Raw genomic sequence first — 16,638 nt, 5'->3', positions numbered from 1 at the left:
TATTATAGGTCACATAGAAGTAAAATAAGAATAAAAATTACAAATTTAGAGTATAATGAAATTCAAAAAAGGGTAAAATTAAAAGTTGATGAAACCAAAAACGTATAATATATTGAATTAACAATACATAAGGGAATTCTGAACACAAAGGTTAAAGCCAAAGGGCGAAATTAATTAATAAGTGAAACATATTTTTAAGTGGTACCTGATTTCACTTATTTTTTTGTACCGCCACCTTTTGATTTCACTTTTTATGATTAATGTTATAACTGTAAGTGTATTATTTTTTTATCTTTTTTTAATTTTATATGACTTATAATTCTATATATATTATTTTTACCCGTTTTTCTTTATTAATAAACTTTTTAAGTGATATTTTGCTTTCACTTATTTTTTGGTTCTATCACCTTTTGTTTTCAGTTTTTATGATCCATGTTATAACTCTAAGTGTATTATTATTATCCTTTTTGATTCGTATAAGACTTATGATTCTATATGTATTATTTTTACCCATTTTTCTTTATTAATAAACGAAACTTATTTTTAAGTGGTATTTTGGTTTCACTTATTTTTTAGTTCTACCACTTTTTTTTATCGTAGGGAACCCGCAGCCGCTACCCTTCGGGTGCGCACTGGGTAAACCTTACGAGCTCAAAAAATAGTCCGCAAATCACGTGAACCAAGATAAACCGCACTTAAGCGACATGCTCTGGTTCAAGAGGCATAATCATAAATTCTCCTCCCGTGGGATTCGAACATGTGACCAAAATGATAATTAAACTCTCTTTAACAAACTGAGTCAACCCTTGCGGGCGTTCCACCACCTTTTGGTTTCACCTTTTATGATTCATGTTATAACTCTAAGTGTATTATTACTATATGACTTATAATTTTATATGTATTATTTTTACTCATTTTTAAAAATTTTATAACCATGATTTTTTATTATTTGTATAGGTTCAAATCCTGTTTTTTTATTATATTTTAAAATAAATAAGTTCATAAATTGGCTTAACTAAATAGGTTCCGAGAAATATAAACCACGGCCAAGTAAATAGGCCATGTGTTTAAATTTGGAATTTTTTAGTTTAAATTTTTTTAATTTGTTGGTGAAATTCCATTTTAATAAAATGGTATGAATATTATTAAAACTGTATTTTGGTTTCACCACTAGAAAATAATAAAACTGTTCAAACCGTAATATGATTACAATTCTATTTTCGTAGAACTCTAAATTATATCTTGATAGGGTACTTGATTTCATCTTAGTACAGTTAGGCCGTATTTTGGTTTAGTACCCCTATATTTCTCTTTCATGTAGAGTTTTATGTTGTTTTTTTAACAAAATATAGATTGGAATCATATTATAATTACCATATTTCTATTTTTTGTAGAAATTCTTTTTTTTTATTATTACAATAATAAAATGTAATCCTTTAAACAGTGTTATTATTAATTAATAAGGAAACCATTTTTTAAGGGATACCTTGGTTTCACCCCATTTCAGTTTTACGAACTTTTGATTTCACCCCTTTTTAAATCTTATTATAGTTCTAAATATACCATTTTTATTCTTTTTTTATTCATATATGACTTATAATTCTATATGTAATATTTTACCCATTTTTTTATTCTTATATACCATTGAAACAGCCCGACTTTTCGGACTATTAAATCTAAATACAAAACTTAAATAAAATAGATTTTAATACGATAATTCAAAATATATAACGAAGGTCAAAGCAGCGGTCAAACTCAATAATCAAAATCATAAGAATAGAGACGCACCTCCACAAATCCGATAATAATTGTCTAAACAAATATCAAATTATTCTTAAGGTACGAAAGTCTTTATTCAAATAGCACGAAATTAAGTAGCACGAATTTCCACACAATTCTCATTCCTTATTCTCAAATGCTCCAAATATTCCGAACCTGAAATGTTAAAAGAGGTGAGCTACAAAACTCAGCAAGTACAAATTGACTAACTCTTAAACAGAAAAATAATGAGTGTTAATAAAATGATTTTTCTCTAAACAATAATAATTTTGTAAAATATTTTCTAAAATAAATTCAACCCAGAGTTTTTATATATATATATTTTTTAAATTTCAGAATTTAAAACAGAAAAGAACAAAACATAATTTATAACAGAGCAGAACAGAGTAAAACGGAACAAAATGATAATTCTTATAAATACCACAGTCTTGATCTACCGCCACACTTTACTAGTAGCCGACATCTTATTTTTATTCTTATTCTTTATACAACACTTTGCCAGTGGCCGCCATCTAAAGTTCAATAATTACGCGCCCTTAATAGGTATCTAAAATTGCATGCTCGTGCGCCTACTAAGGGTATCCAAAACTAGTTCCGGAACTATAACGCAAATTACGAACGGTTCGAAAATGTAGAGACTGATACTAAAATTCATAAATACTTATCTCTTATAATTTCGAAATCAAAATTCTTATATCTTATACGAAATTAAAAACAGAACTAAAATATCTTTTTCGAAAATTAAAAGTAAGTCAAAAATGCTTACCTCAAAGTCGACACTTTAAATCTGAAATTAATAACACGAACAAGCCTAACATTTTATAAGTTGAACATAATTAATTACTGAATTAATAAACAATTTTATAAATAATTTATGTTCATTCATCTCACAGGTCCCACGTTAAATCAAATAATATCCTGCCAAAAACTATAAACAAATGGCCTCAAATGTATAGGGGAGCAGGGACATTCAAACTTTAGAAGTAAACCGGGTACTTCACTTAATTCATACAGAAACTAAACAAATTAATAACTTATTCAAATCAAATAAAAGATGGCCAAATGGACCTTAAGGCCCAATATATAAAAACATGACCAAGTGACATATATCTCCCGAATATGGCTAGGTTCATTATCTAATATAAAAATAATAATACTTTTACTTGCAACTAATCAAATAGAGCATGAATGCATTAGTTAATATTAAATTTAATCAACTTCAAAACAATTAACCAAATATATATTTAATATAATATAAACAAACTTCAAGTAAGTACCATGCGAATACCAAAAAAGTCAAAAATAAAATAAATGGTTAAAACACTAAACATGCGTACTAATTCTAATTAACTTTATTAACTTAAAATTAGCAAAATCATGACCTTAATTAACTAATAAAATTTTAATTAACAATATTTATAAATCTAAATCTATGAATTAAAAATATGGCAGAATACTCACATATGCAAATAGGCACACTAGTATCATATAATCAGGGTATTCATTCACACAAAAAAATAAAGTTGCAATACATATTTGATCAAGACATATGTAACAAAATTATGACAGATTGTATATGTAAAAAAATCAAATTGGCAGGAAGATAATTTTAACCAAATAATTAATGCGCGCTGATAACTCCGGTGAGCGGGGCGACTCCGTCCGACGCCGTTCCTGGACCTTCTGGGTGTTAATTAGAGCAGAGCAGGAAACCGAAAAAATCCGAATCTGAAACTGAAACCGCTAAAAACCGTTAAAATTCGAACCGCAAAAATCCGATTCGAAACCGCAAAATTAAAAACCGAAACCAAAACTGATTTTCCGGGTTCGGTTATAGGTGAAAACTGAATCGAAAAACCCGATCCGAACCGATAATTAAAAATATATAAATAAATAAAATATATTTAATATATATGTTTTAAAAATTAATAAATACATATAATTTTTTAACATAAGTTAAAATAAGTGTATTCATATTAAAATAATGACATAATGGTTTGGTGGAGTTATCTTTGAAGTCCACTACTAATTTAATGAAATTATTGCCCTCGGGACTTGAAATACCGGGGAAAGCTGGAAGTGTAAAAAATGCAACAACATTAACTATCCTTTTAGAACTAAATGTAGAACCAAATGTAACAGACAGAAGTCACAGAACTGTGGTGCTGATAAGCCATTTGAGAGCAAAAGGTCCCCTTCCGAACAAATATATTGTTGTAATTTATTATGACTTTGTATTCTTATTTTGAAATAAATATATTTTGTATTTGTATTTTGAATGTTAAAAAATTTTATTACTCGTATTTATTTTGCTAATTTTATTGGACACGGTTTTATAACCGAACCCGCTCCGATGGAAATCGAACCGAGATTTTTAAAACCGAAACCGAACCGGTGATTTCGGTTGCGGTTTTAAATTTTAAAAATCGAGGGTATGCGGTTTCGGTTTTGATTTTATCCAAAACACGCCCCGATCTACCCCGCGCTCTCCCCTAGTGTTAATGAGGTGTAGCTGTTGTTGGGAGCCTACAAAACAACACCGGAGGGGGTTTTGTCCCCGTGGCGCCTTCGGTGTAAGAATAAGAAGCTGGTTGGGGAAGATGAAGTTAGATAGACTAAGGTGGATGTGTGTGTGTATAGGCTGAATTTATGAGAGTGTGTAATGAAAGTGTTTTCTTAACAGACAGTCATGTGCCTCCCCTGGGCCAATGCACTTTAGGATTGGAGATGAGAAGGTCCGACGATAGAGTATCCCCTCTTCAATGAAGAATTTTTCTACCTTGGCCTTTAACCTTTGAGCATTCCTTTTGTCTCCCGGGAGCTCACCCTTCTCCAAGTAGTTGATAAATGGAGTCATCCAATTCGGGCTGTTGTCTATTTCCACGACCTCTTCAGATTCTATGCTTGGTCTCTGTATCTCTTCGAAGTAGACGGAGCAATCCAGATCTGACGAGTTTTGAACCAGTTTGGATAGCGTATCAACCTCTGAATTATCCTCTCTGCAGATTTGAATGACTTGTGTTTTTGGTATCAAGGCGAGGTAGCTTTGGACCAGAGCCTGGTACTTGGCTAAAACTGGATCCTTGGCTATGTACTTGACGTTTATTTGCTTTACTACGATCTGGGAGTCGCTGTAAATTTTGAGGTTCTGGATCCTGAGTGTCTAGGATAGCTTCAATCCTGCTATTAGGGCCTCATACTCTGCCTGGTTGTTTGTTGCTGAAAAGCCAAAGGAGATTGTTGTTTGAATTGTGAATCCTTTATGGGCTCTTTAGGATGAGCCCGACTCCTGATCTTTCATTTGTTGAAGAACCATCAACTTTGAGAGCTCAGGCTCCTATGTCTTGATCAGTGTTTCTCTCAGGGTCAATGTTCATGGGCACATGCTCTTCTTCCGGGAAATTGCATTCTATGATGAAATCAGCTAGAGCCTAGACTTTGATTGTTGTTCTTGGAATGAAACTCAAATTGAATTGACTTAGCTCAACTGCCCAATTTACCAACCTTCCTGAGATATCTGGCTTGTGTATTATCTTTCTTAAGGGTTGGTTAGTTACCACCCGTATCTCCCTTCCCTATAAGTAGTGCCTGAGCTTCCTGGATGCTGTGACCAAGGAAAAAGCAAACTTTTCTAACCTTGGGTATCGGGTCTCCGCATCTTTTAGCATTTGTCTCACATAATAAACTGGTTGTTGTTTGCCATTCTGGGTTGGCTTCAATTCCCAGGTTGCTGATCATGAATCCAAGAAATTTTCCTGCCCCTACTCCGAATGTGCACTTTTCTGGATTGAGTCTGAGTGAGTACTTTCTCAAGTTGTCAAAGCATTCTCTTAGGTCTCCTATGTGACCGGGGATGCTCGTTGACTTTGCAATCATGTCATCAACATAGGATTCCATGTTCCTTCCAATTTGATCTTTGAAGATTTTGTTCATTGCTCTCTGGTAGGTTGTTCCCGCATTAGTCAATCTGAAAGACAGCATTACATAGGCATAAACCGCCCTGTGGGTGATGAAGGCTGTCTTCAAGATATCTTTCAGATTCATTTTAATCTGGTTGTACCCCGAGTAGACGTCCATAAAGCTCAGAATTATGTGGCCGGATGTGGCGTCGATCAATTGATCAATATTTGGAAATGGATCAGGATCTTTAGAGCATGTACTATTCAGGTCAATGTAATCGACACACATTCTCCATTTCCCGTTTACTTTTTTCACCATAACAACATTTTCCAACCATTCCGGGTACTTGATCTCGCATATGATCTTAGCTTTCAGTAGTTTCTCAATTTCTTCATCTATTGCTTTCTGCCTTTCTGGGGCAAAATTTCTTCTCTTTTGCTTAACTGGTTTTCTCTCGGGGTTGACGTCCAAGCTGTGCATTGCTATGGATTTGGTTGCTTGCAAAATTTCCGGGTTGGTTGCTTGCACAGTAGGATTTCCTTGGTCGAGGCCTGAGCTCAATTCAATCTCTGCTGTGATTTGGTTGCTTTTTTGCTCTTTCAAACTTGGCTTGGTTACTTTTGGATCTGGGAGGGATTCTATGATCTGGACTTCTTTTCTCGCATCATCCCTTGAGTGAGGGCGATGTTTCTTAATGCTTTGCTATTTGCAAAGGACTACGACCTTCCTCTTGTTGTCTTGATGAGTTTCAGCCATGACCAGAGCTTGGCTATAGCATCTTTCAGCGACCTCATAATCTCCCTTAACTTCTCCTACCCCGGTTGGGGTTGGGAATTTTATTTTCAAGTGTGATATAGAGGTGATTGCTTGGATTTTAGTCAGAGCTGAGCACCCGATTATGCCGTTGTAGGATGAAGGAGTGTTGATCACGTAGAATTTTATCACATGGGTGAATTGGTTCGGGGCTTATCCAAATATCACTGGCAAGTATAAGGTTCCCTGGATCGGGACCAAGTTATTTCCAAACCCATAGAGAGGGTGCTCTCGGCATTCATTGGAGCGCACGCTCCCTAGCTTCATCCGGTCCACAGTATGCTTGAAGAGTATGTTCACGGAAGAGCCATTGTATATCAGCATTCTCATTACTTCATTATCAAAGATATCAAGTGTTACTACCAAAGTTTCATTGTAATTCAGGCTGACCCCTTCGTAATCCTTGCTGCTGAATGAGATCACCATCTCCGGGTAGGATTGGATGGAGAATACTTCATCTCCTGAGCCTGGGCTCTTGGGGGGAGAGTGTGACCCCCCTAGGACCGCATTCACTACATTCTTTCCTTTCCTTTGTCTCTCTTCTTTTTGATTTGTCTCCCGGCAGATGTACTGATTTAGGTTACCCTTCTTGACTTGATCTTCAATGAAGTATTTGAGGGAGAGACAATTTTCAGTTTTGTGCCCATGGGTTTTATGATAGTCGCATTGCCTGTTGTAAGGCCTACTCTCTGGGGGAGTCTGCATGGGCTTCGGCGGGTAATAGAATGGTTTTCCCTTGATCTCCTTCAGTATTTCTTCCCAGGTCCTGTTCAGTGGTGTCTAGTCTGGCTCTTGCCTAGGCTCTCTGGCTTGCCTAGGTGAAAGGAATATGTCCTAAGTCCAATCATGTATAAGGATTTAGGAATAACTTTTATGTAATCTATTTTGATTTCATTGATATTAATAAAAGACTTGTTTTGTTTTTATTACGGGCTTTATCTATTTAAGTGTTTAAATAAGATATACCATAGTTTAGAGTAAAGTTTTTTATGGATTATGATGAGATCATAATAGTGAGACCTAAAAAGATGATAACTCTAAACTTAAATAGTTCCCGGTCATAGGATTACTAACTGGTAATTAATAATCCGCAAAGATCGGTACATACTATGATTGCTTCATTATGAAGGATGTCTGTTCTCATAGACATTTGTGTGGTGACACTATAGCTAGTATGTAGGTGCTTATTATAGAATAAGTTCACTGAACATGACTCGCACAGCTGAACAACTGATGGAGTTCACTCACGTGTCAGCAGTTGTTCGCATAGTGATAGTTGTACAAGTATCCTTAGACTTGAGGTCATCATAGTCATCTTGTGTACACTGAACTATGCTTTGGTTTAGTTCTTAGTCTTCAGGGACAATTATTAGGGCTCTTCTGGGTATAGGAATTTGTACACGAAGATAGTGTATGATCAATAAAGGATCTACCCCTTCCAGTGAAGGAAGCGAATGTTCAAGGCTGATACACTTATGCTAGTTCAGGAATCTCTGGCCAGAATGAATGAAATTAGAAAGGAGTTTCTAATTTGCATAGAACTACGCATAGTAAATGGTAAGCAAGTGATTGAATTAGATAGGCTTGACACGAGATCCATGCCTTGTATTTAATCAGAACATTGTAGGGTAGAAGGAGTTTATTGTACGGTAACTATTCACTGACAGGTTCTTGGTATTCTAAGCAGTGAATTCATATTATCCGGATAGTCGCGATATGTTGAGAAGCATCACTCACGATGTAGAATAAATGTGATTAATTAATTAATCATATTTAATAAATTAGAGAATTTATATAAATAATGATAAAATAGTTTTATTATTATTTATTTCTACTACCGGCTTAATATTGAACCTACAGGGTCACACCATAAAAAGAGAATAATTTAATGGTGGAGGAATTAATTAATAATGGCTAATAATTATTTATTTATGAAATAAATAATTAATTGGCAAATTTAATAATTGATTAAATGAGATTTAATTGATTATAAATTAATTAAGAAAAGTTCTTAATATTATTAATTAAAGGATTTAATTTTTGGAAATTAAATCAAGAGAGAGAATTATTTCTAAAGTGTTTAGAAAAAGGATTAATGATTAAAAGGTGTTTTAATTATTAATGAGAATAGTAAATGGGATAATAATAATAATATTTATGGGAAAATTTCAGCTGAAAATTTTGCCTATAAATACACTATTATAGACCCTAATTTTATTCCAACCTCGAAACCCGAAAACCCAAAAAGTTTGGAAAACCCAATTCTCTCCACCTCCTTCCTCCTCCTTAACATCGTTTTCTTGGTGGATACCGGTGGAGTGCTTCACACTTGAGGAGCAACTGCTATGGATTTCTGATCGTTGTCTCCGAATTATTTTAAAAGGTTAGATTCGATCCCTCGAATTTTTATTCACGATTTATATGCTTTTATTTGGATTTTATATGTGTAAAAGTGTTTTTGCCATGCCCCCGCTGTGTTAAAAATCCAACAATGGCATCAGAGCATAGGTTGTATGCATATAGATCTTTGGTAAAAATTTCAGAATTTTATGTGCTTGTATGAATTAATTATGATTTTTACAAGTTATATCATGGATTAATTTTGCCTGATGAGAAATCGTTTCTCAGAATAATTTTGAATGTTGATCTGGGTTCTACAAGTGTTGTAGATCGTCTGGGTATTTTTTCATAATTTTATGATGTATAGATTTTTTATTATGAATTTTTGAAGTTGTATCAATTAAATTCGTAATTAAATAAATCACATATATATATATATATGAATTGTATGTATGTATATATCTGTATATGCTGTATATTCTGTTATCTGCTGCTGTTGTGAATTGCACGGAGAAAGAAAAGCACAGGTCAGATGTCAGGTGCGGCGCGGTTTCCGAGAAAGAATTCTGTCGGCTGCTGAAAAAAAAATAGGGGTGTAACGCATTCCGGGAATGCGTTACACACCTGTAACGCATTCACGGAATGCGTTACACCTTTTAAATGGCTTAAAAGGCTGTAACGCATCACCGGAATGCGTTACAGGGCTTGTAACGCGTTCCTGTAATGCGTTACAGCCCGTCTGTTGATTTTAAAATTGATTTTCTGGGAGTTTCGTAACTCCATTTTAGGCGTGCAATATACCGTTGGGTTCGTTTTTCGAGACGGATCTAATGGAGTGATCAATTTTAGTTTATATAAAAGTTTTGAACTATTTATATTTCCATGAAGTGTTTTAAAGCTGTTTTTGATTGTTTTAATTGATTTTAAATGCTTCATGTGATACATAGAGATGTATAATGCTTAGACTAATGTGCTAGATGATGTAACATGCCTACCTTGATGTTTATTCATGTTGATATATGTGATATATGCTTAGTTTATCATGCGATGATAGATTTAGGTGAACTTAAATAAACATAAGGCGTTTGTTAGACAACCTAGTATAGTGAAATTGTTTCATAACCTTAATAATAATATTATGAATACAATCATGAGATTCTTGTGTTTATGAAACACGTAATTGAATATGAATTTTTGATATGAGAGAAAGGATGATTCTGTCAACAACAGATTTCTATCTGTAAGAAAGGATTATTAAGTGACGCCTCTTGACAATGCTCCACCCGATCTGGGAATCATCTGATTATTGATTATTGATTTGAAATATTTAATTTAAAAGGAAGAATCTCTTTATAATATGATTATGATTGTAACATAATAAAATCCCTCTAAAATTAAATAATATCAAGTAGTAATTGGCCAATGATACAACGGGCTTGTGTCGGTCGTAGCCTTCCAAAATGATAGAAAAGTAGTTCTTATTTTTGAATCATTGTCGGTTCGTGCTACAGCCGAGGGCTTTGATTTCGAAATAAGAAATACTTGTCTATTACATAGAGATGTGTACTTTGAATAAGAATCTAAAGGTCGGTACGTGCTACAGCCGTGGGCCTTTGGGGACTGATTCAACTGTACGGAATGTTGGGTTAGACTTGACTTAGAATATTGAGTTTGTCGTGCTACAGCCGAGACTCAATTATTCAAGAGGCTAAAGTTTGATTAGGGAATAACATGAGATGTAATTGACAAGAGTTGTCTGCCTATTGAACATTACATGGCGGTTCGTGCTACAGCCGGGGTCGTGTAATGGAATGTAGGATCCCTATTCCCACTAGCATTATGAATGCTTAATTTTTCACGTAGGGGGTTGAATAAATTAGATAAACTAGTGGGAGCCACTTATGAATAAAGACCCGATTCATATAATGTTTTAAAATGAAATCGAATATTTGCTAAGTGTTGTTATGTGTTTATCATTTACAGATTTACAATATACATTATGTCTTCTGCACTATCACTCAGGAGCATACTAGATGCTCACAAATTGACTGGTCCTAATTATGCTGACTGGCTTCGAAACTTGAGAATTGTTCTCAGGATTGAGAAGCTGGAATATGTGATTGACTCACCTAAGCCTACTGAACCTGCTAGTGATGCACATAATGATAAACATGTTGTGTATCGTAAGTGGATAGATGATGCAAATGTTGCTCAATGCATCATGCTAGCTTCCATGAACATTGAGCTACAGAAGCAACATGAGCATATGGATGCTCACACTATCCTCATGCATCTACAAGAGTTGTATGATGTAGCAGGGAGGATAGCTCGATATGAGATATCGAATGAGCTGTTCGGTTGTAGGATGTCTGAGGGATCATCTGTGAATGACCATGTACTTGAGATGATCAATTTGATTGAACGTCTTGGACAACTTGGTTTTGCCATGGATGGGGAGCTGAGCCAAGACTTGGTCTTGCAATCGCTTCCGAGTTCGTTCTCGCAGTTTGTTGTGAACTTTCACATGAATAAGTTGGATGTCAGCCTGCCTGAACTCCACAACATGTTGAAGACTGCGGAATCGAATTTTCCCCCTAAGAAGAGTTCTGTTCTTCTAATTGGTGAAGGTTCCAATCCTAAGAAAAGGAAGAGGAACTCTTCCAAGAAGAAGAAAGTAGGTGAGAAAAAGCCGGTTCCACCAAAAGCTGAAGACCCCAAGAACAAAGTTGTTTGCTTTCACTGAAACAAGGTGGGGAACTGGAAGAGGAACTGCAAGGTTTACCTTGCAGAATTGAAGAAGAAGAAGGGTAGTGAGACTACCGTTTCTGATTCAGGTATGTTCATGATAGAAGTGAATATGTCATTAAATCAAATTTCTACTTGGGTATTAGATACCGCCTGTGGTTCTCAAATCTGCAATTTGTTGCAGGGACCAAGGAGAAGTAGGACTCTTGAGGAAGAGGAGGTGATTCTACTGATGGGAAATGGAGCAAGAGTTGTTGCTATAGATGTGGAATCATTTCATTTAGATAGGCCTACGGGCAAGACTATTGTTTGAAATAATTGTTATTTTGTTCCCTCGATTGTGAGGAATATTATTCACATGTTAGACTTGGCTGGATTTTCATTTATTATTGAGAATAATAAATGTTCTATTCTTAGAGATAATATTCTTTATGGACGTGGTGCTTTAAATAATGGTCTGTATATATGTGACATAATTTACTTCAGATTGAACAAACTAATAAAAGAAAAGGGATGATGAAAATCTCACTTCATTGTGGCACTGCAGTCTCCATTTAGTAGACATAGAGAGAGGGCTGTAAATTTGCTAGGAATGGTACATACAGATGTATGTGGACCAATGTCTACGCAAGCCATGGGTGGATTTTCATACTTCATTACTTTCATTGATGATAGATCTGGATTCGGATATGTGTTTGATGAAACACAAGTCTGAGGCCTTTGAAAAGTTCAAAGAATATAAGTATGAAGTGGAGAAACAACCAAACATAGTATTATAACTCTTCGATCAGATCGAGGTGGTGAATACTTTAATGGAGTGTTTCTAGATTATTACAAAGTAAATGGTATAGTCTTTCAGTGGACTCCTCCAGATTGGTATCTGAAAGGAGAAATCGAACTTTGTTAGACATAGTTCGGTCCATGATGAGCTATGCAAATCTTCCAGTATTCCTATGGGGTTATGCATTGGAAACCTCAGCATATTTACTGAATATGGTGCCTTCCAAAATCTGTTCCTCAAACTTCGTATGAGATATGGAAAGAAAGGAAACCGAGTCTTAAACACGTTAAGATTTGGGGATGTCCAGCTTATGTCAAGTAAGTTGACCCAGATAAGCTGGAATATCGATCCGTAAAATGTAGTTTTGTGGGATATCCTAAAGAGACTTTAGGGTATTACTTTTACACCGATCATCGGGTGTTTGTATCCAGACATGCTACCATCTTGGAAAAGAGTTTATCCTTGAAGGAAACAGTGGGAGCAAAATTTGAACTTGATGAAGTTCAAGAAGCACAAACTACTACGGATCAAGTGGAAACACCTGTTCTGACTGAACAACCTTTTATGGAACAGCCCATTCATAGGTCAGGGAGAGTGTGTCGCCAACCTGAGAGGTATTATGGCCTTGTCATTGAGAATGACAATGAGTTGTCGATCATTGATGATGACAACCCTGTGACCTATAATGAGGCTATGAGTAGTGTTGACTCAGAGAAATGGCATAGTGCCATGAAATCCAGAATGGAATCTATGTATATGGTATACAAAAGATAGATTATAGCAGATGGCCAGGTGGAGACCTTTAAGGCCAGGCTTTTGGGAAAAGGATTCAAACAAAGGCAATGGATTGACTTTGATGAAACCTTTTACCTGTAGCCCTGTTAAAATCAGTTCGGATTTTGCTTGCGATTGCTGCTTACTACGACTATGTGATATGGCATATAGCCAGATGGTTTTCTTTCCAAGGGAAATGAAAACCTAGTGTGTAAGCTACTGCGAACCATATGTGGTTTAAAACAAGCTTCTCGAAGATGGAACATTTGTTTTGATGAGACAATCAAAGAGTTTGATTTTATCAAAAACGCAGATGAACCATGCGTCTATAGAAGGGTTAGTGGGAGCGCGGTAATATTTCTTGTATTGTATTGAATTAGAGTTGACACACATAACAACATAGCAGACCCACTCACAAAGCTACTTTATGAAAGTCACTTTGATCGTCATAAAGACAAGATGGGTATTAGATACCAGAGTGATTGGCTTTAGTACAAGTTGGAGATTGAAAGAAATATGTCCTAAGTCCAATCATGTATATGGATTTAGGAATAACTTTTATGTAATCTGTTTTGATTTCATTGATATTAATAAAAGACTTGTTTTGTTTTTATTACGGGCTTTATCTATTTAAGTGTTTAAATAAGATATACCATAGTTTAGAGTAAAGCTTTTTATGGATTATGATGAGATCATAATAGTGAAACCTAAAAAGATGATAACTCTAAACTTAAATAGTTCCTGGTCATAGGATTACTAACTGGTAATTAATAATCCGTAAAGATCGGTACATACTATGCTTGCTTCATTATGAAGGATGTCTATTCTCATAGACATTTGTGTGGTGACACTATAGCTAGTATGTAGGTGCTTATTATAGAATAAGTTCACTGAACATGACTCGCACAGCTGAACAACTGATGGAGTTCACTCACGTGTCAGCAATTGTTCGCATAGTGATAGTTGTACAAGTATCCTTAGACTTGAGGTCATCATAGCCATCTTGTGTACACTGAACTATGCTTTGGTTTAGTTCTTAGTCTCCAGGGACAATTATTAGGGCTCTTCTGGGTATAGGAATTTGTACACGAAGATAGTGTATGATCAATAAAGGATCTACCCCTTCCAGTGAAGGAAGCGAATGTTCAAGGCTGATCCACTTATGCTAGTTCAGGAATCTCTGGCCAGAGTGAATGAAATTAGAAAGGAGTTTCTAATTTGCATAGAACTACGCATAGTAAATGGTAAGCAAGTGATTGAATTAGATAGGCTTGACACGAGATCCATGCCTTGTATTTAATCGGAACATTGTAGGGTAGAAGGAGTTTATTGTACGGTAACTATTCACTGACAGGTTCTTGGTATTCTAAGCAGTGAATTCATATTATCCGGATAGTCGCGATATGTTGAGAAGCATCACTCACGATGTAGAATAAATGTGATTAATTAATTAATCATATTTAATAAATTAGAGAATTTATATAAATAATGATAAAATAGTTTTATTATTATTTATTTCTACTACCGGCTTAATATTTAACCTACAGGGTCACACCATAAAAAGAGAATGATTTAATGGTGGAGGAATTAATTAATAATGGCTAATAATTATTTATTTATGAAATAAATAATTAATTGGCAAATTTAATAATTGATTAAATGAGATTTAATTGATTATAAATTAATTAAGAAAATTCTTAATATTATTAATTAAAGGATTTAATTTTTGGAAATTAAATCAAGAGAGAGAATTATTTCTAAAGTGTTTAGAAAAAGGATTAATGATTAAAAGGTGTTTTAATTATTAATGAGAATAATAAATGGGATAATAATAATAATAATATTTATGGGAAAATTTCAGCTGAAAATTTTGCCTATAAATACACTATTATAGACCCTAATTTTATTCCAACCTCGAAACCCGAAAATCCAAAAAGTTTGGAAAACCCAATTCTCTCCACCTCCTTCCTCCTCCTTAACATCGTTTTCTTGGTGGATACCGGTGGAGTGCTTTACACTTGAGGAGCAACTGCTATGGATCTCTGATCGTTGTCTCCGAATTATTTTAAAAGGTTAGATTCGATCCCTCGAATTTTTATTCACAATTTATATGCTTTTATTTGGATTTTATATGTGTAAAAGTGTTTTTGCCATGCCCCCGCTGCGTTAAAAATCCAACACTAGGTGGACCGGAATCGCTTTTAGATTCTGTCTTAGGACCCAGTCTTTGAAATATTGGAGTATTTTGCACAACATTGGTCTGCTGGGCTTGTTGGCTTTGCTTGAACTTCTTCTCCTGATGGTAACCCCCTTTCGGTCGGTCAACAGAAGTTTTGTTCCTGGATCCTCCATTCTGAGTCATTCTCATCGCCTGGAGAACGTCTGTTTCTTTTATGAACCTGGCTTCCATAGAGTAGGCAGCGGCTAAGCTTTGTGGCTCTTTGTTTATCAACTCTACAATGTACCTCTCATTGTGTTCCGGATCCAGGTTTCTCCGAAATATGCTTAGAGCCTCCCTCTCATCAAGATTCGAAACTTTATCGATTGCTTCCTGGAATCTCCGCATATAAGTTGAGAGTGCTTCGTTATCATATTGGCGGATTGTTTCCAGGTGATACATGTGCATTTCATGTGTCTTATTGGCTCTGAATCTTCTAAGGAAGGCCCCCTGAATTCTTTTCAGGAGTGAATGCTTCGTGACGGGATCCTGCTGAACCATCTTTGAGCTCCCCCTTTTGAGGGTCGAGGCGAAGAATCTGGACTTTGTTAGGTCATTGTAGTAATATATCTGGGCTATCTGTTCGAAGTAATTGAGGCGCTCTTCCGGATCCTCCAATCCATCAAAAGAGTCAAAGTTGTAATGTTTGAGATTTTTCTGTCGAGGGATGGCTTCTAGGGAGTGACTGAAGGGTGTAATGGTCTCCCCAATCTCCAATACGGAATCTTTTTCCATTTTTTGTTGGAGCTCATAAATCATGTCATTCAGATCCTTCTGCCCCTCCTCTTCGTCATCAGAAATGACCTCGGGGGTAGGGTCCCTCCGAGTCCTTTTGCCTTTTGTCTTGACTAAGAGCCTCTCCTCTTCCAGTTGCATCCTCTTCTGAATCTTTAGCTCAAGCTTTGCCTCTTCTTCTCTTCTTATATGTTCCCTCATCTCTTCCAACTTTTTCTTCCTGGTAGCTTATGTCTCCTTCCTATTAGGCTCTTTTTGATTCTTTTTTGCCTTAGTTCCGATTCGGTCGAAGACAGATCTCCTAGATTGCTAAGAATCCCCAAACTCTTCTTGCTCATCATCTTGCTCATATTCTATCTGAGCTCGGGCTTGTTCATCTCTGTAGAGCCTGATTGCTTCAGCCAGTTCATGGCTTGTTAAGTTGGCCATATGCTCCTCTGCAACTGGAACATTGGTATACTTGTACTGATTGAGCTCTATGACGTTTCTAGCATCCAGGGTGTTACTATCCTTTCCAAGACCGGGGTATGTTACGTCAACGGTTGCTCCTGGA

At 35.5% G+C, this 16,638-nt stretch overlaps 1 protein-coding gene across 1 annotated transcript; it reads right to left on the bottom strand.

Annotated features, from left to right (window-relative positions):
* Positions 1-6,645: 6,645 nt before the first annotated feature.
* On the bottom strand, positions 6,646-16,286 carry LOC141713005 (uncharacterized). Its single transcript, XM_074516192.1, has 3 exons — positions 16,071-16,286; positions 15,312-15,962; positions 6,646-7,236 (listed from the first exon to the last, which is right to left on the bottom strand). The coding sequence occupies exons 1-3, from the start codon at positions 16,284-16,286 to the stop codon at positions 6,646-6,648; spliced, it is 1,458 nt and encodes a 485-aa protein (XP_074372293.1).
* Between the last annotated feature and the right edge of the window lie 352 nt (positions 16,287-16,638).

Source organism: Apium graveolens, chromosome 1 (assembly GCF_009905375.1).
Source record: "Apium graveolens cultivar Ventura chromosome 1, ASM990537v1, whole genome shotgun sequence".
Classification (NCBI taxonomy): domain Eukaryota; kingdom Viridiplantae; phylum Streptophyta; class Magnoliopsida; order Apiales; family Apiaceae; genus Apium; species Apium graveolens.
The sequence above is the reverse complement of the archived record's forward strand: the minus strand, read 5'-3'. Positions and strand labels throughout refer to the sequence as shown.